Genomic DNA, 19,491 nt, shown 5'->3' with positions numbered 1-19,491 from the left:
GCTTGATAAAATCAATACGTAAAAGGGATAACTAGATGTTTTAATTACGCAAAACGTATTACTACGTAATTATGATGTATTACTACGTAAAATGGCTAAAGGCAAATTAGGATGATTTTTAGTCTTCAATTTTTGCGCGTTAATAAAATATCTGTTTACTACAACATCATTGGTTAAACTCAATATTTTGGTATCGTGCATTCGCATGAAGAAAAGAGTAACATTTGAAAATTTCTGGCGACGACATTGCTGTGTTACTATTTAATTTTTTTAAATACCTATAAAGGAAACCCTTAAATTCTGGAATATCTGACGTGTAAAGGATAACACAAAATTAGTTTAAAATTATGATCATACGGAATTAATTCGGTTCATTAAAAAAATAATGTAGTCATGGTAAGAAAAGGTTCGTCATCTTAAGTTCTATTTACGTGAGCTCAGTATGAGCGATATTCTCTGCTTCACTGATCGAGAATGACATATTGTTTCGTGATGATTTGATCTTTAGATTCAAAAGGTAATAAGAATTTAATATTTGATATAGGAATGAATTTGAAATCTGACGAAGGTTTTTTTTACTCTGACTGTACATGTTTAATAAAAAAAAAATCCAAACGATCGATATTAACATAAATCAAGGACGCACTGTAACTTAAAATCACTTCGGAACATTAGTTATCATTTAAACATCAAGAAACTCTCATTACAGTATTATAATTCGAATCCGTAATGTGATGTGATGGTGACAGTAATAACTTCTCAGCAATTTTCCTGTCAGAACTAATTTAATATAACGCTACGATTTATTTCTTCGCCTTATTGTCTTCGACGAAGTCAGTCTATAAAAATGAATTTATTTATATTTGTGTTAATATTTAAATTTTGTTCCATTTCGGCAGTTTCTATATATATAGATATATTTAAATCGAAAAATTTAGAGAATGCAGTGATGTTTCATTGCCAAAATCTTTCTAAAGTTGTCCTTAATCAGAAAGTATTTTTTGCAAATAATATAAAAATCACAAGTTTAAAAACAGAACTCAATTTTACAAATATCGGTTATTTCGGTCACTCAAAGCTTGGTTTTATTGTAGATACAGCTTGTACCTCTTGGTATAGCATTTTCGAAATTATAGATAAAAGATTTTTTAAGAGGTCATACACTTGGTTGATCTATACTAATAATTTAATAAGTACATCTAATACTTTGTCACAATATCCAATTGATATTAACTCTGATTTTATACTCATTAAAAAAAGTGGAAGAAACAATTTTTATTACCTATATGAAGTTTTTAATAACGGGTTTTATACTCACGGCTCTTTTGTTGTTGATTATTTGGGATACTGGAATCAAAAGTTGTATGCAAACCAAAATATAAGGACGAATTTGACGGGAGTTGTATTAAAATGTGCTGTAGTAGTACTTGATCCCATAGTCAATCAAACTTTTGAACACTATTTAGAATATACAAAGCCGGGCGTAATTGTTGATTCCTTACATAAATTGAAATTCTATACTTTGATAAAGTATCTAGAAAATATGTACAATTACAGGTAACGTTAGTGTCTTTATAAAAGTTACCTGTTTATAGATGTATATATTTTTGTAATGAATATTTCTTAAGATAGATATAGCCTGCAAAGAACCAATTCATGGGGGTATTTACGTAACGGCAGTTTCGATGGAGTTGTAGGAGCTTTACAGAGACGCGAGGCAGATATTGGAGGTACACCAGTGTTTTTCAGGTCCGATAGGGCGAAGTTCATCGACTACGTAGCACCTACATGGCAATCGAGGTATTATACGAATACGTCATAATATTTGTTACAAAATAATAACAACATTTATAACCTTGGAATAGTAGCTGGTATATACAACAACAACAACAGCCTGTAAATTCTGGAATACACATGTTGCAGGTTTTCTCACGGTGTTTTCCTTCACCGCTGAGCACGAGATGAATTATAAAGACAAATTAAGCACATGAATCGGCGGTGCTTGCCTGGGTTTGAACCCGCAATCATCGGTTAAGATGCGCGCGTTCTTACCACTGGGCCATCTCGAGTCTGGTATATAAATTATTATAAAAACAGCAATAGAATTACAAATTATTAGGATCATTCTACATAACAGGAAAGTATTACCAGGCCTGCTGCTAGCTGTTTTGTCGCCCGTGTGCAATACCTATTATGCCGCTCTTTTTTTCGCTGCGAAAACGCATACCACTTTTTCTCCACATGAGGTGGGGGGCGGGGTGTATACCTGCTAAAAAACCAACGTTAAACACTAACTCCGTCTTTTTGGAGGATGTCACGAGATCGTTTGTGCATACTACCGTGACGTCCTGACGGTAGGCTCACCTCTGCGGGGTTCCACTTCCTAGGGAGTTCTCAGGGTACAGAAACCCTTAATTGCGAAGACCCCTTCTTCTGGCCTTCTTCTGCGAAGCGGATCAGCAGCACTGTTCCCACGGCACATCGGCCTACGGATGAACTTGGATAAAACCAAGGTCATGTTTATTGAACATGTTCTACCGGAATCGATTGCGATACACGGTACCGTCTTCGAAGTTGTTCAAAAATTTGTCTACCTAGGGCAGACTTTGTGATTAGGTAGAAACAACCTTGAGGACGAGGTGAATAGAAGAATTCAGTTATAATTCAGCGGGTTGGGTAAATTACGTCGAATCTTTACATCGTCGATCCCACAGTGCCTTAAGACGAAAGTCTTCAACCAGTGCGCCCTACCCGTCATGACATACGGAGCCGAAACGTGAACACTCACGGCAAGGCTGATCCACCAGTTTAAAGTCGCTCAGCGTGCTATGGAAAGGGCTTTGCTCGACGTTTCTCTGCGGGATCGCATCAGAAATGAGGCGATCTGCCAGAGAATCAAAGTCATCGACATAGCCCACCGGATTAGTAAGCTGAAGTGGCAGTGGGCGGGCCATATTTGTCGCAGAACCGATAACCGTCAGGGAAAACGTGTTCTAGAGTGGAGACCGCGTCTCGGCAAACGTAGTGTAGGACGTCCTCGGGCACGGTGGAGTGACGACTTACACTAGACGGCTGGCAGGAGCTGGATGCGAGTAGCCCAAGAACGATCTGAGTGGCGTGCAATTCGAGAGGCCTATGTCCAGTAGTGGCTGGAAATGGACTGATGGATTGGATTAGATTTATTTATTTACAGTAAATAAAAAATACAATGCCATAGATCGCACACAGGCAAGGTGTTTTAGGTCCTCGTTTTTGGCATTGATTAGCTTCAAGCTGAGTTGGACAAAATGTTGCCCGAAGCTCCATCTACCATCCAGGATGATGCCCTGATCCCTCATATGTGTCTGCGCCTTAATTACCGTCCCGTGGAGGGCTGTAGACCTCAGCGAGGACCGTGGATTAGGAAAGCCTCCGTGTTAGTTAGAGAAACCTTCAAGACCAGCATCTCGATTCGATCCACCGTGAGCGACACTCCGACTTTAGGGCCGCCATCTGAAAGGTTCGCCCCATCAGCGTGATGAGGGCGTCGTCTGGGAAAGACAACACATCCATCCCGGGCAAGGTCGGTGCCCGCAGGAGCCAGTCAAAACCAACTTCAGACGCCGGAAAAGTCGTCAATCGCCCCCTCCCAAACGATCACCTGATCCTGGAGGTGTGCCCCAACGGCCTTCTGAGATAGGAATGCAACTCGTGATATCAAAGTGCATCCCCTATGGTCTCGAAAGGACGACGGCGAGCTTGAAGTCCAGCGAATATCTGCTGATGTTAAGTAAAAATGTAAAACGCCAAAGTGTATAAATGTAAAATATAAAAAGGCATGGGCAGCTATGAGCCCGAGGATGTCGTAAATTAGATTATTTAAGATTATTGAAGGCGTTCGCCACGTCCGGTGATACCGTTAGGACTACGTTCCCTGACCACCGCCTCCATTGGCGGGTCTTCAGGGTATTTAGGGCATCGATGGTTGAGTGACCCGCCCTGTTTCCCGGAAATAGCTCCCCGACCATTCGCAGGAGATCTGGTGGTAGTTATTCCGTAACAGTAGCGCCGGTGTGTCCGGAGCTTCTATCGCAAACCACGTTAGGGTAATAACTAAATAACGCCCCTTTGCTCTCTGTTTATTTAACGCCTTTTGTAACTCCTTTTTTAACTGGCGATGTGCGGCTTACAGTTGTACCTCTAAGTTTGCGTTGAGCACGTTGCGCCTGCGACAGCGAACGTATGACCTCCGCGCCCGGTTTGACGATGCCCTTAGCTCTGCTATTTCGAGCGACCACCAATATACCTTAGGGCGCCATACCCTTCAAGCCCTACTACAAGTAACGGATACCTAATCTACCAATTGATAAGGAATTAAGGAAGCTTAAAGGGATTCTCCTTACTTCGACAGTACTGTTTTTCAAAGGATAACAGACCACGGACTTTTAACTTTACTCAGTGTGATATTTTTCGATGCTTTGAATAATTTATTCTACTTAAGGATTTGTGGGAATTATACTTAATAATGACTTGCATGCGTTGCACACCCGCTTATGGCGGCCCTGAGTGTTACGTATTCGTACGAATAAGCCTAACGCCTTGGAGTGCCAGTGGTGGTGATCTTGGTACTACTGATTTGTATAAGACGTTTTCAAGAAAAGTCGAGTGAAAGACGAGTTTGTTTTTTGAAATTAATAATAGTTATAAGTCTGTATCATTCTTTTATAGGCCCTGTTTTATTCTGCGTCACCCTAAATACCCGGGTGGGTTTTACTCAATATACACGCGACCTTTAACTGCTGAAGTTTGGTTTTGCATCCTGGCTGTATTGGCTTTATCTGGTTCAGTAATGTGCATAATGTTTAACATCAAAGCCTTAAAAACTACCGGAGATGATAACGACTCTTCGTCTTCTATGGCATTTTTGTTTATATTTAGTGCTATCAGTCAACAAGGTAAAACATTTTGTTCATTTTAAATTTTAGTAAATTTGTCAACTTATTTTTGCAGTGTAAGATTTAACTGTTTAATTCAAAGCTTGTTAAGCTTGTTGTTGCTTGCTTGCTAGCCCGTATAACTATATGGGTATAACTGTATGGTATACCCTACTATTAAATACAAATATCAAGGCCGAATTCAGGGGACTGCCAATTGCAGTACAACTATGAGGATGATCGCAATAGAGATTAAAAAAAAAACATTATTCCGACGACTTCACTTTATTAATATATATGTCGATATCTATAGTAAAATACAAGTTTTTTTTTTAAATTACTATTTCATTAATTACTCATACCAAAAGAAGATAAAAAATAAATTTTGTAAATCGTAACCATGTGAAATGAAATGCAAGATTACTATTAATATTTCTTTTGGAGAATCGAAGAAAATATTGTTCCTATTAATTACGATTCACAATGAGTAGGAAGTAACAATTTTAAATTTCTTACTGCTCATTACAGGCACAACGTTAACCAGAGGTTCGACATCAATGAAAATTGTTATCTTCATGACTTTTATTTTTACGCTAACCTTATATCAATATTATAATGCAACAGTAGTTTCTACGCTACTCCGCGAGCCTCCTAAAAGCATTAAAAACCTCAGAGATTTATTAAATAGTGACCTTAAAGCAGGAGTTGAAGATGTTTTATATAATAAAGATTTTTTTAAGGTTTGGTTCACTTCCATTTATCGCATGTGTATTTGTCTGTTTTACACTAAATTAACTTAGCGCTTGCATTTATCAATGTGATTATCTCTTGAAATAAAAACTGTAAATAATTTGGCATTACAGCGTACGAAGGATCCGCTTGCTTTAGAGCTATACCACCGAAAAATAGTGACAAGTCGTCATTACAATTTCCTTGAACCGGAATACGGCATGCGTTTAGTAAAACGTGGTGGCTTCGCGTATCACGTGGACAGTATCACTGCTTACCGTATTATGAAGAGGAGTTTCAGCGAGAGGGAGATATGTGATGCACACGAGATCCACTTATATCCACCGCAAAATATGGCGGCAGTCTTACAAAAAGACTCGCCATACAGAGAACATATCACAGTTGGGTAAGAAAAAATTAAACGATAAGCTTTTCGATATTCATTTAACGTAACGCGATTTTCGTTTTGTATAATAAAATAATTACAAAGTTGATAATCGAATAGACATTATCGAGACATAGATTTTAATGATCAATGTTTGGGTCATCAACTCATCAGTCATCACATATTCTGTCATACCATACATACTCAATATGTGTTTAGATTTTCTTTGTTAATAAAGGCACAAGAGATAAGTCCTTAGTTCGCAAGGTGTGAAATCAATGCGTGATTTTAAAAATAATATTTCATACGACGCAGTCTATGGACTATGGTGACCATCAGATGACCCATGTGCCCGTTAGTAAATTCAAAAAGTATTTTCTAATCTATTCATCCTTTCAGAATACGTAAGATATTTGAGTCGGGTTTAATGCATAGATTGAAGTCGATTTGGGATGAACCTAAGCCGCCGTGCGTCCGGACTCCCGACAGCAGTATATTCTCAGTAACTCTGCGAGAGTTTTCTATGGCTCTGCTTATGTTAGCTGTTGGCATATTGTTCGCTGTGCTCATTTTAGTTGGTGAAATATTATCTTATAGATTTCAGAAAAAAGTTATTAAATATTGTAATTAATTTCTTATTTAAATGAAAGTTTGATTATATTCCAATGTGTTTTTTATCGCATGTGGTTGCAAGGATCATGATATATTCAGCTTATTAATTAATTATATTTATGTTTTATATTTTAACTTAAAGCACACCAGTATAATACGACACACAATTAACATATAAAAATCGATTTCATTGTAGTTAGCCTGTATAGGATTAGTCGATAAATAAATGAAGAATTAATTAATAATAAATAAATAAAAACAAAATACTTCCGTCTGTTTATTTATTTGAGTACATAACGTCCTTCAATACATTTACAGTCATGTGATTCGGTGAAAAATTACAAAGTTCAAAATTCTGTAGCTGAGCTCTCGTACATTTATTTTTTGTCGATAATGCGTCGTACTGTTACTTGCTACCTCGCATACATTTCTTTAATACGCAAAACATAGTTAAAAACATTATAAAGGATGATATTAATCTAAAAAAAAACTTATATGAATTTTAAATTAAGAACGTAACGTAACGTTAACGTTACTTTTTAAATTTAATTAGAATAGTTTCAAATTATAAATAAAGCGATAAAATTATTCTATCTGCTCCAAAGCCAACTAATTTAATGCAGTTAAAAATGTCGTGTGTATGGGGGTCAGTTTTGTGTTATTTGTTAGCGTCAGAGAATTGCTAATTGCCTTAAATTAAAAATGTTTTTTTTTTTTTAATTTACGTCTTACTTTTCGCGCTAAAACTGTTCAAAATTCTCCCTACTAGAATTGTATGAAAATAAATTGAAGAATTTTAATTATACATGGATACGAGGCTAGAGGCTATCTTGCAAGTGTGAATCGTAATATTTCAAATCAAATGATAAGTTTCTCATGTGCTCCTTCATTTAAAACAATCATTAATAATTTGTTTTAAGACTGAACTGAATTTTGGCAGATATACGTTTTCCTGCTTGTTAGTTCTATTCTCGTTATTTTTAAACGTTAATATATTTTAAAATGTCATTAAATAACATAAATGTACTTAAATTTGAATACATTTTTAAATAATAAAAGTTAACGTATCAGCTTGCAAAATGTAGCCTCCACCAGTAACAGCATTCATATTGCATTACGATATTGTCTTGCAATTACTATATAAATGATTCCAGTGGTAGGGAGAGTAAATATAAACAAATAATTTTGACCTTAAATCTAGATCTATATAATCTGTGGTATTCGTATTTTGTGAAAATATGACATTTTGGCAACGGAAAAAGTTGTTATCAGCACTTTGAAAATAAAATGAAAGGACTCAGGAAGTCACATTCACAAGTCCATTACTAATACTCCATTATAAATAAATATATTTTTATTAAGAGTTCTTAACAGTTCTTACTTGTTTGTAGTGTTTAAATATAAATCTAGAGATCGTTTACCTTTACTCCTTCTGCCCTTGCAATATAGTATAGAAGTTGATATAAATAAAAACGAATAATTAAATGGGTAAAGACTCTTGAGGTACACAATCCAACCAGGAATTGTTGACAAAGAAACATATCTTTAACTTTTATTATCAAAGGTTCTAATTCAGTTATAGTTTACAAACTTTATTCTAATTTGACGGAAAAATACTGTCTCTCTTCACATAAGCAAAAGATAGCGATATCTTCGACTGTTAAAAAAATTGAATTTGTGGAAAATATAATCAATACCAAGATGAAGTAACTGCCATACCGCGGCCATGAGGCCGCGGTATGGCAGTTTTATTTTGGTATGAAACTCATGAGAGTTTCATACCAAAATAGTTCTCATTGGGGAATGACAAAAACTAAATATGGATCTTTTGAGGTAAAGACACATTTATTACACTAATCAGGGAAACACATCAAATTTCATCTTCTAAACTGTAAAGGAACCAATATAATATATATCTACAGCAGATAAATATATTAAATCAAGACAACGATAATTCAGTGAGAATAGCTTTTCAATAATATTGTAAAAAATATAATTAGACCAAAGATAAACAAAGCCAATATATATATATAACTTTTTTTATCAATACTACTCTACAGTCGCCAACCAAAACGCACATGTGAGTTTCGTTGTGTATTCAAATATGTTATGAGCTATTATTATTATAGAGGGGCCTTCTAAATACTACGAACAAAGTCCCTATTTCCACTGACTCTTTTAGCATAATGTGAGCTGGCAGTTTAGGCATATATTTTTTTATTAAATTAAAAACATTTATTTTCTCAAGAGAATTCTATTGACATAATTTTTTTTTAATGTTAATAGAACATCTAGCAGTTCTAATTACATATTTTGTACAAGTATATTTGTTAGCAGTATATCTTTTTTGTTAAAATTTATAAATTACAAATGTGGTACATTATGTGAAATACCATTAGCCCGGGAGACAGTGACTGTAAATTTGTAGTAATTTATTACAAATTCTGTGAACCTACAGGATTCAAATTACTTAATAGTATAGTCAATAATGGTCTTAGTGCTAGTCCTTAAATTGTTACTAAATAGAGGGCTGGTATGACTCATCAACTAGAAGTTGTTGAGTTTTCAAAAAAAAAATCACAACTATGAACCGCTTGGACAGAATATTTATTGCAAAAAAATCACATTTACTAATGAAACATTTTGTTACTAGAAATTTTGTATGAATCTGTCAATTTCGGGTACCCTTCAGAAGTAATAACCCCTACGGGTTAACTATGTTATAACTTTTCACCATTTAAAAGCTATTTTGTAAACAATGTCTGTTTGCCTATATTTTTTTAAATTATGAAATTAATGTTTCTTAAAGAGGAATAGTAGTCAGGATTTCCATAAGTATACACTAAAGTTATGAGACAACAAGAGTAGCTTGTAACAAATATTCTTAAAAAAATAACAAATTTGATACAAATGGTGGGAAAGTGGCATGGCTACTCTTCGTTTTCGTATTTTATGGCCATGATAAATATAAGAATCTTCATGTAACAAATGATAAGTTGTAGGCTTGCAACAAATCATTTACAATTTTCAGTCACCGTCTCTTGGCCTAAATTATGATGGTATACATGGGAGGATTTAATTGATATTTCTAGTGTTAAAATTCAGACATAAATTTTAAACTAATCAGAATCTTACTACATATTTAGACAGGAATACATTCAAATAAGATAATAACTGATCATGTGATTTAATAAACGAAGTTGGTCGAAGTTGAATGAAATGCGGGTAGTTTGAAACTGTTTGATATCGATAACCTCTGTTTGTTATTCGTGAATCATGTACGTTCCGCGGCAGCTGTGTGTCACATTCACCGTTCCTCCAACATGACCGTCTCCTGAGGGTATAACTTGAGCGCCTTCAGTGTACTACTGTGAGATTCCATAGTGAGCTAAAAAAAGATTATTTATATATTAACTATGGAACATTATTGTATGGATGGTAACGCTTGAGTAAGCCCTAATGGGTAGGTATCCTGCCTACACATAAACACATATGTACAGTTAAAGTAAGAAAACTGGTCAGTTTTCAAATTCATTCCTTTATCAAGTCTTAAACATTTAGTACCTTTTGAATCTAAACATTGCGACGCAATATATAACTCTCAACCGGTAAAGCAGATTATCACTAATACTGAATACGAAAATAGATCTTAAGGTGACGAACTTTTTCTTACTCCGACTGTACATACATACCACCACCAAATAGGAATACTTAGAATTGTTATGTTCCATATTGAAGGGTGAGTGAGCCAGTTTAACTCAAGACTAGGCTAAGTCTAACAATGCTAATGTTTCTGATGGTGGGTGGTGATGACAACACGCCTTCAAGGCACTAGGAAGTCTGCCTATCTAATACAGTATAAATCATTTATTACAATAATAGTATGAAGCTGTTGTACAAATAAATTATAAATCTCTCTTTTATAAAGACATTAATTAAATTAAAATATTTTACTATATACGTCTAGAATACATATAAACTTACGTCTCTTCTAGGCCAGCTAGCGATAACCTTGTAGTTTTCTTTTGGGTAACCTTTTGATGCAAGAAAGTCTAATAAAGCCTGCAACAAAGGTAAAGGTACTATAGGTGTAATATTTTGAGACAGACGGGTATAGTAAGACACAAATTAGATGTAGCATCGGAAAATGCAATGGAACGAAATTAAAACCGATTACTGCCGATTTAAACAAACAATAGTAATAGCTCCCTATCGCGCCATTCGACGCTATTCCTCGCTATAGATTCACGCGTCAGAGAAAGCAAGTGCATGTAAATCCACGCGTCAAATTGACGAATATATTAGGTCATATGATATTACAAGTTATTACGTTTGTGCAAAGATCATATTCGCATGAAAAATAAATATTGATAATTTGGGATGGCGTACTCAATTCGGATTTGATCGGTTTTACGAATTTTGCCAACGCGACATCTAAGTTGTGTCGTACTATACAAGCGCAAGGCGCAGTGTGCGTGTGTGTGTATGTCTCAAGCGCAAGGCGCAGTGTGCGTGTATGTGTATGTCTCAAGCGCAAGGCGCAGTGTGCGTGTGTGTGTATGTCTCAAGCGCAAGGCGCAGTGTGCGTGTGTGTGTATGTCTCAAGCGCAAGGCACAGTGTGCGTGTGTGTGTATGTCTCAAGCGCAAGGCGCAGTGTGCGTGTGTGTGTATGTCTCAAGCGCAAGGCACAGTGTGCGTGTGTGTGTATGTCTCAAGCGCAAGGCGCAGTGTGCGTGTGTGTGTATGTCTCAAGCGCAAGGCGCAGTGTGCGTGTGTGTGTATGTCTCAGGCGCAAGGCGCAGTGTGCGTGTGTGTGTATGTCTCAAGCGCAAGGCGCAGTGTGCGTGTGTGTGTATGTCTCAAGCGCAAGGCGCAGTGTGCGTGTGTGTGTATGTCTCAAGCGCAAGGCGCAGTGTGCGTGTGTGTGTATGTCTCAAGCGCAAGGCGCAGTGTGCGTGTGTGTGTATGTCTCAGGCGCAAGGCGCAGTGTGCGTGTGTGTGTATGTCTCAAGCGCAAGGCGCAGTGTGCGTGTGTGTGTATGTCTCAAGCGCAAGGCGCAGTGTGCGTGTGTGTGTATGTCTCAAGCGCAAGGCGCAGTGTGCGTGTGTGTGTGTGACTTACGGCGAGCGTGTCGGTCGCGTGGAAGCGGCGTTCGAGGCAGGCGTGGTGCGGCGGCGGCAGACGCACGCGCACGCGCGCTACGTCGCCGTCACCCTCGGCTGGCTCCGCTGGTAGTCGCGCCTCCGCTCCGGCACGTAGCGCCTGTTGTAGTCAAATAATTTTATTATATGGTAGCAATTAATTGAACTTACAATTAATATAAATATAATCAAATTAATTATTAAATTTATTAATTAAAGTATATTAAAGTTATTAATAAAAAAACATGGCAAAAATATCCCGAAATTAATAACTTTAATAATGAAAATAACCATGTTAATTTAAAATCACTATTATCAAAATATTATCAAAATAACTGTTATGTAAACAATTATTATTTGACGACTTACCTCTTTTCTGGCTTCCTCTATTTGTCTTTCTGATTCTACTCTCTCCAATTCTTGATTTCTTTCTAATTCTTGTTGCTTTTTTACTTCTTCTTTCGCCCTGTTAGATATTATATTTTATTGAGTATATAAAATAACAATAATAATGTATATATAAGTTATTTATTACACAAATTAAAAATAAAGTACTACCTGTCAGCTTCAAGACTGCGCTGATATGCTTCGTCTTGCTCACGTTTAACTCTTTGTCTTGCATCTCTTTCCCTCTCTAGCCGCGCATCCTCCTCACGTTGCGACGCGAATCTCTCTAAAGCTTCGACTAGACTGCCTACCAATTCGGATACTCCAACATTACCTATATACAAACAATTTAAAAATAAATTGTTTAGAACTAATAAAGTAATATTTTATAAAATGATATACATAATAATATGACAGTGTGATATAATATATGTCGGAGACGGTCATGAATTCCTTAGCGTAACGAAGCGCGGCACGAATCCCGCGAGGCGGCAGCACTGTCGTGACGTCACGACTAACTTCGCGCTACGACGGAGCCTACCCCGTGGAGGCGCTCAGAGACGACTCACTTACGATTCCGCTTTCGTGAAGATCAGTACCTCCATCCTTGGAACTGTCATTCGCTTCGTTGCCAAGTGTGATACAGTGTGATACTGAATTCTTACTAAGTGTATTAAGTACTTTAACGTTACATAAAAGTAACAGCCTGTAAATTCCCACTGCTGGGCTAAAGGCCTCCTCTCCTTTTAAGGAGACGGTTCGGAACATATTCCACCACGCTGTTCCAATGCGGGTTGGTGGAATACACATATGGCAGAATTTCTATGAAATTTGTCACATGCAGGTTTCCTCACGATGTTTTCCTTCACCGCTGAGCACGAGATGAATTAATTATAAGACAAATTAAGCACATGAATCAGCGGTGCTTGCCTGGGTTTGAACCCGCAATCATCGGTTAAGATGCACGCGTTCTAACCACTGGGCCATCTCGACTCTGATCCAACATATATATGAGGAATATACCATTGATGACGGAGTATATCTCGGTGTTGGAGCGCACGCGCATGATGATGAGCAGTGCGGGCAGGCGCTCCACGGGTATGCTGCGGATCGTCATGCTGGCCACCGGGCCCAGGGCGCTCGCTATCGACGTCAGCAGCCTGCGCAAGCACACACAGTTATAGATCACATTTATTACTTACTTTTTATTTTATAAAATGGGTAGGAACCATATTTTACGTTAATTGATGAGAAAAACCAAAGATGCAATAGATAGTTAAAATTTATTTAAAAAATATATATTAATAAATAGGTTAATAAAGAGACCATAAATTTTATAATTTTGAGAATAAATAAATGAGACAACATCACATACATTACTCTGATCCCAATGTAAGTAGCTAAAGCACTTGTGTTATGGAAAATCAGAAGTAACGAAGGTACCACAAATACCTAGACCTAAGACAACATAGAAAACTTACGGTAATCTACATCGACTCAGCCGGGAATCGAACCCGGGACCTCGGAGTGGCGTACCCATGAAAACTGGTATACACACCACTCGACCACGGAGGTCGTCGTCGGAGGAGGATTTTGAGAATGTGTACTGGAATACAAATAAAAGGTTTCATGGTATTAGTATACTTACATATTGTTATTATGTGGATGTGTAAGATCCCATCCGTAGAGTACAAAGTTGGCAGCAAGAGTTTGTAGAACAGTTTCACAACCTAATAGTTGAGCGCAGAACACATTGGACAGAACTGATTGTTCGTGATGTAAGTACACTCCTAGTAGCTTCCTCTGTAAACATTGCAATTTCAATAAAAATATTAATGATCAAAATATATACATCAAAATTTTCTTTATAAACATAAAAAAAAATCGCATAGGACCACACTGTTGTAAGTGGTCGTCTAGAGACATTGTTAAAGTCAAAAATCTTTATTCAAAATAGAATTGTTTACACTTTCTTATTGATGTTCAAAAAAGTTTAGATATAAGAGGAGTAAATCATTCTTTACACTATGAAAGCGGTGCTAACTTTGGGACCTAAAATCTAAGTAATATTTTCATATGAAAATATTCGCAATTATTGTAGTCAGGCAAAAAGGACAATATCCATAATTTTCTTTTCTAACCAATCAGAACTTATATAATAATTTCAGAATAGACCAAAATTACCTCTTTAGCAGGTTTCAGGCAGGATTCCTTGATAGCATCCTGTAAGGTTCCTTCGAAGAAATTTGGCGTGTTGGGTCCGTAGCGAGCACGAAAACGCTGTGCGAACTCTATACATCCTAATGCTTCGTCCTCGACATGTTCAGACACTGGATAATGAAACATAATAAATATTGTATAACTTTAACAATGTTGAAAACTTATGCAAAGGAAAACGAACTTAAATAACATAAAAATTAAATTAAATTTACATAGAAAAATTTATTCTACTAAAGGAAATATTAATAGTGTTTATGCGTATTAGTATTTAAAAAAAAAGTCTCAATCTATACTGTAGTTTTTTTGTTATTTATTTTTTGGAACATCTCATTCATCATTAGACCCAATTTACATTATTATCAATATGCTGGGCTATGGAAAGACATTCTTTTGGAAAATGGATAGCATTGTAAATTACTCACTGAGTGGTTGTAACCGTTCCGAAGGTACATCAACAAACATGTCATCTTCTGTAGGAAAACTGTCTCCATCTTCAACTTCTTCTACTGAACTATTATCACTATCCGAACTTTCGACCACTATCTGAAAATATATTTAGTTTCAAATCATTTGATAATTAGTTTTGATTCTCTTATTTTTTTTACGTGATGATACTTTTATACTTTTCGATAAGATCATTTTATGGTCCTTCGAGCCGGATACTATAAAATATGACAAAGAACCAAAATGATATAATTACGACTCAAAGGAGAATTAAAAAATCTTAGCTGAATTTATTTAACATTAACTAGCTATTGCTCGCGTATTTGTTTGCTTGGACATTGGTTCTTATTTCATCCCTTAGGATAGAATATCCAGTAACGCTGAAATATATATATATTTACACATTTTTATCAGTATTCCAAAAATAAACTTTCATATTTCTTAACTCAAAATTGACGGACTTGATATATTTTTGCGATTTGAATAATCAGAACATTCTAAAGGTTCAATAGAGAAAAAGTGTCTTACTCTCTTGTATTCTCGTTGTTTACTGGGTGCACGTTTGACGGTCAGTTCGTGTTGAGGTAAGTCTAAACCAACCATGGCTAGTACCGTGTCATCTAATCCTGTCACAGTAGGCCAGCCGGTCCACACCTTTATATATACAAAACCAGCATTTATATAATTACAAAAACCAAAACTCTATAGAATTATCGTATGCTATTATTATGGTGGTTGCTATATTACTCAAATATAAATATATTATTCAAATTATTGCAAACTGGGATACATGGACATGATACTTTATAAATGCATTTTTTTTTAATATATCTAAAATAAATACTTGAATCTTTTAAATTTGTTTAAAATTCCTTCTAGCAGACAAGTTCCCTTAATAATCAAAATTAATAGAATGTTTCCTCACCTGATGTCGAACAGGTATATCTGTTAGTGAATAGAGATCATTTTTGACTTCTTGAACAGTTTTAGTGCCGGGATATTTCAGTGTGTATTCTCTTTGATCATGCTTCACTCGAAGAACATATGTCGTTGTTAATCTTTCTGCTACCCTGGTACCATAACGAAATAATAATATGTATCAATCTAGTTTTTTGTTTCATAGTCACTATATTTATTATTGGTCTAAATTGTACCATTTAGATTTTATAGCACTTTTAAAAACCCAGTAAAGTTATTAGCTAAATAGGAATAACTTTAAATCCTAAAACTAAAACCATTTTGGTATTGGGTTATATCTATACTTTCGGATTCTATAGAAATATAAATGCATAATTTTTTTTATATTAAATATAATGCTCTAGATTTACAACATTGTTTACTAATAAAGATTTATCAGATGGTATTTTAAGTGTTTAGTGTTAAGTCAATGGTGTAACTTTTATGATAAATAAATAAATATTTGTTCGTAACAAATGCAGCAAAAAGCAAAGTTGCATTAATTATGAATTTTTATTTTTGCATACATACAATCTTAGGAGAACTGAATTGTTAGTGTTATGATGTCATATTAGAGAGCCCAATAAACTCAAAAGAAACTTAAAAAAGCCACACATTCTGCAACATTAGTATAAATATGAAAAAAATTCTCACTCATCATCATCCATAAGTCGTTCTGCAGCTTTGAGGCCCAACACTCCATTACGAGCAAGCCCTAGACTTGAGAGTGTGGCTGCAGAAGTAGCCCGTGAGCCCCCTAGCCCAGATATCTGCTGCCTACACACCGGTACACCGCAAACTAACTCTAATTGCTTCTTGAGATCATCTAAAAATAGCAATGAATATATGAATGTGCCAGCAAGGTCCAGTAGTTATAAAATGTTAACTTTAAGATTACATTACAGAAGATTGCAGCTTTAAATCTTCATTTGAGCCTACAATGTTTAAATACTTAACTTCTGTTTATAATTAATCCCATGCTTGGCGGTACAGTTAAATATTGTCAAATAAGTCACAACTTTCTCTTCAAAGGGAATATGCAGGCTGTTGCTTTACTTTTTTTATTACATTCTGTGTGAATTGTTTTGCATTTGTTGTGAGTTACCTCCAATTTATTTATTTTTTGTTTCATTAATTAGACAAGAAAATATCATAATTATTTCACTTACGGACTGTTGATGCACCAGATATTTTTATTTCATGTATTTTATTATTACAATGAACTTGTAACTCTATTAAGTCAACGGAATTATTTTTAGGAGACGAGGTTGAAGCTTGATTTCTATCTTCCCGATCTGAAAATATAAGCATATATTTGTCAAGTGACTAAATATAACAATTTTACCAATGGGTTTGAAGAAAAAAAAATCCATAAAATACATTGATTTTACACTTCCTACAGTAAATAACACATTTCTTGTAGTTAAATATTGGCCTTTACAATTGGAACCAGTATTATTAGAAACATTGTTTAAAGAAACATGTGAAACACTTGCGGTATTGTGTAATGTACATGTCTATATCTCAATGTTTAGAAAACATTGCATAGATTACACTATTTTAACCCTCTAAACATAGTTAACAATGTCAGGGCCAGAAGCTAAGCATGTATAATATGTCTTTCATTTAACATCAAAACACAATTTAATTCATTTAAAATTATAGTACAGATGCAGCTAGAATATATTAACATTTGTAGTTATTTCGATGAAGGGAAACACAGCGAACTACAAGAATCATATAACAATTCTGCCAAATATTCATTGGTATATGGTAGATTAGTTTCAAGTCTTGAGTAGAGGCAGGCTTTGCCCAGTGGTTAATTAACAGATGGTAAATATACTAAATTAAATAAAATACAATGTTTTTATTTTACATACCAGGCGGGTGTGGTTTTTTAAGAGTTATCACAGATATATCATCATCTATCATCTCCACATCATGAGTGTCATTGGACTGAGATGCTGAATTGTTGTCATCTTGAGGCATTACTCTATTGATTGCTGACTGTAATCAACAAATGTTTATATATATTTAGTTGTGTGTTTATAGATATTGTTAATAACCTTCTGGATATTACAAAAGATTATTAGTTATAATAAGTGTAATGTTTGACTGTAGTTAATTCTCTATACAACATATTGTTGTTTATCTGTTTACTGTAATTGTTCATGCAATTTGTAGGCATGTTTGTTTATTTTATATAGAGGTCAGATAGAATTCATTATATAAAAATGTTCCAAGTGTATAGTAATAGTGAATAATTATGTAAATAGACTTACAAGTAAGTCCCAATTAGTTTCCTCTAAGTGAAATATTGCTTCAGCAACATCTTCTATATTTGTGATACCCTGAAAATAAAATCAGTTTTTCTTTTTATTTATATTCAGACAAAGACTGAAGATTAGATTCCATAATTGGTTGCACGAGGTTGATAGAGGAATGTAAAAAAATATCTACAAATCACCTTGGAAATTCAACTAATCAGACGTAAATTTTGAAACAGAGCACAAAGAACAATTTGAAAGATTCATGGAAAAACGTCGCCACAACGAGAAATGGCGTCCATTTCTTGGAAAATAAAGGGAAGAAAGTTTGCAGCTTACATGTAGCGATGATAATAACAATATAATTTCGCGTTAGACGTAGTACAAAGAGATAAAGGAGAATTAACAGTCACTGTTTTTGTATCTCACATAACCTGAACATTTTTAATGTATAACACTGTTTTAGCCCACATAAAGTGATAGTAATAATATGGTTAACATTTACCTGAAAATTTGCAAGAATTTCTTCTCTGTTTTCAGCCATTCCGATATATTTGAGCTCAAAAATACTACTCTTCTAATAAGTATGACATTTAGGATTGCAGACAAATCACACTCAAACATTGACTATAGACAATTTGATAAGTATTGCCATTAAAATTTTGAAACGATTTGTTGTATCATTTACCATAGTCAATTTATGTCTATAAGGTAACATTTACACGTATGAATACTCGACGATGAACGGACCTTGTCGCATTTTTTGCAAACAAATATCGTTATAAACATCATGTTATTTAGTTACCAAGAGAGTTGAGTTTTTAAAGTAACAATTAATTTCAATCTCAGCTATTTGGAAAAAGCAATGCAAATTAATGCAAGGAGCATTCAATAAAATAAGTAAAGCACTAAACAATTGAATCGTGAATCAAGCTATGTTTTAAGTGTAATTGTTTTATAATAACAGTTTAATTCAAAACTAAATTTATCATTACTATGTTAAATTTTATGGATATACTTTTTTATGAATACTAAAAATAAAACGTAAATTTGGTATAACATTTAATACGCCGTCTATTTAACCGGCTTCGATTCATCTTTTAATTTTCATTTTAGCGTTATTTTTATTTTTACGTTCCCTTCAAAGCTAATTTAGTATGGTTGGTGTTTTGTTTTTAATTTTTTTATTTTACATCCATTGTAAGATGAAATGTTCATGGAATCGGTTCTATTACTTTCAGCATTCATATTTAAGTTTTATTTTCCTTTTCGCTTATAATTTAATTGATTATATTTGACAAAAGTAATTAAATACGTTACTACAATGCAATTTTAATACTTATATATTACTTTATAAACGAAAAATAGTTTTCCAATTTGTATTATTGCAAGTTCTAAGATGCATATTTGGCTATATTGGTCTAGGTATTTTTA

At 34.8% G+C, this 19,491-nt stretch overlaps 2 protein-coding genes across 2 annotated transcripts; one reads left to right on the top strand and one right to left on the bottom strand.

Annotated features, from left to right (window-relative positions):
• The first annotated feature begins 847 nt into the window (after positions 1-847).
• On the top strand, positions 848-6,658 carry LOC124537218 (ionotropic receptor 75a-like). The gene is made up of 6 exons (XM_047113975.1): positions 848-1,557; positions 1,633-1,800; positions 4,708-4,934; positions 5,442-5,653; positions 5,777-6,048; positions 6,427-6,658. Exons 1-6 carry the CDS (start codon positions 848-850, stop codon positions 6,656-6,658), a joined length of 1,821 nt encoding a protein of 606 aa, XP_046969931.1.
• Positions 6,659-8,461: 1,803 nt separating this feature from the next.
• Positions 8,462-18,711, bottom strand: LOC124537217 (FAS-associated factor 1). The gene is made up of 16 exons (XM_047113973.1): positions 18,563-18,711; positions 18,073-18,141; positions 17,671-17,797; positions 16,960-17,085; positions 16,445-16,616; positions 15,759-15,903; positions 15,362-15,487; positions 14,812-14,932; positions 14,354-14,499; positions 13,818-13,972; positions 13,193-13,329; positions 12,341-12,503; positions 12,152-12,248; positions 11,763-11,903; positions 10,624-10,701; positions 8,462-10,027 (listed from the first exon to the last, which is right to left on the bottom strand). The coding sequence occupies exons 1-16, from the start codon at positions 18,599-18,601 to the stop codon at positions 9,947-9,949; spliced, it is 1,923 nt and encodes a 640-aa protein (XP_046969929.1). The 5' UTR covers positions 18,602-18,711; the 3' UTR covers positions 8,462-9,946.
• Between the last annotated feature and the right edge of the window lie 780 nt (positions 18,712-19,491).

The sequence above is a fragment of the Vanessa cardui genome, chromosome 18 (genome assembly GCF_905220365.1).
Source record: "Vanessa cardui chromosome 18, ilVanCard2.1, whole genome shotgun sequence".
In the NCBI taxonomy this organism is placed as follows: Eukaryota; Metazoa; Arthropoda; class Insecta; order Lepidoptera; family Nymphalidae; genus Vanessa; species Vanessa cardui.
This window is presented reverse-complemented; position numbering and strand designations above follow the sequence as displayed.

What these genes read in the sequence shown, in the direction of transcription:
- LOC124537218 (XM_047113975.1), top strand. Translation starts at nt 848, where the DNA reads ATGAATTTATTTATATTTGTGTTAATATTTAAATTTTGTTCCATTTCG. An exon ending in GAAAATATGTACAATTACAG is followed by an intron (nt 1,558 to 1,632) that starts GTAACGTTAGTG and finishes TTCTTAAGATAG; the next exon opens with ATATAGCCTGCAAAGAACCA. An exon ending in AGAGAACATATCACAGTTGG is followed by an intron (nt 6,049 to 6,426) that starts GTAAGAAAAAAT and finishes TCATCCTTTCAG; the next exon opens with AATACGTAAGATATTTGAGT.
- LOC124537217 (XM_047113973.1), bottom strand. Translation starts at nt 18,601, where the DNA reads ATGGCTGAAAACAGAGAAGAAATTCTTGCAAATTTTCAG. An exon ending in AAATTCTTGCAAATTTTCAG is followed by an intron (nt 18,142 to 18,562) that starts GTAAATGTTAAC and finishes TTTTATTTTCAG; the next exon opens with GGTATCACAAATATAGAAGA. An exon ending in CTAGCTGGCCTAGAAGAGAC is followed by an intron (nt 10,028 to 10,623) that starts GTAAGTTTATAT and finishes ATCTTTTTTTAG; the next exon opens with CTCACTATGGAATCTCACAG.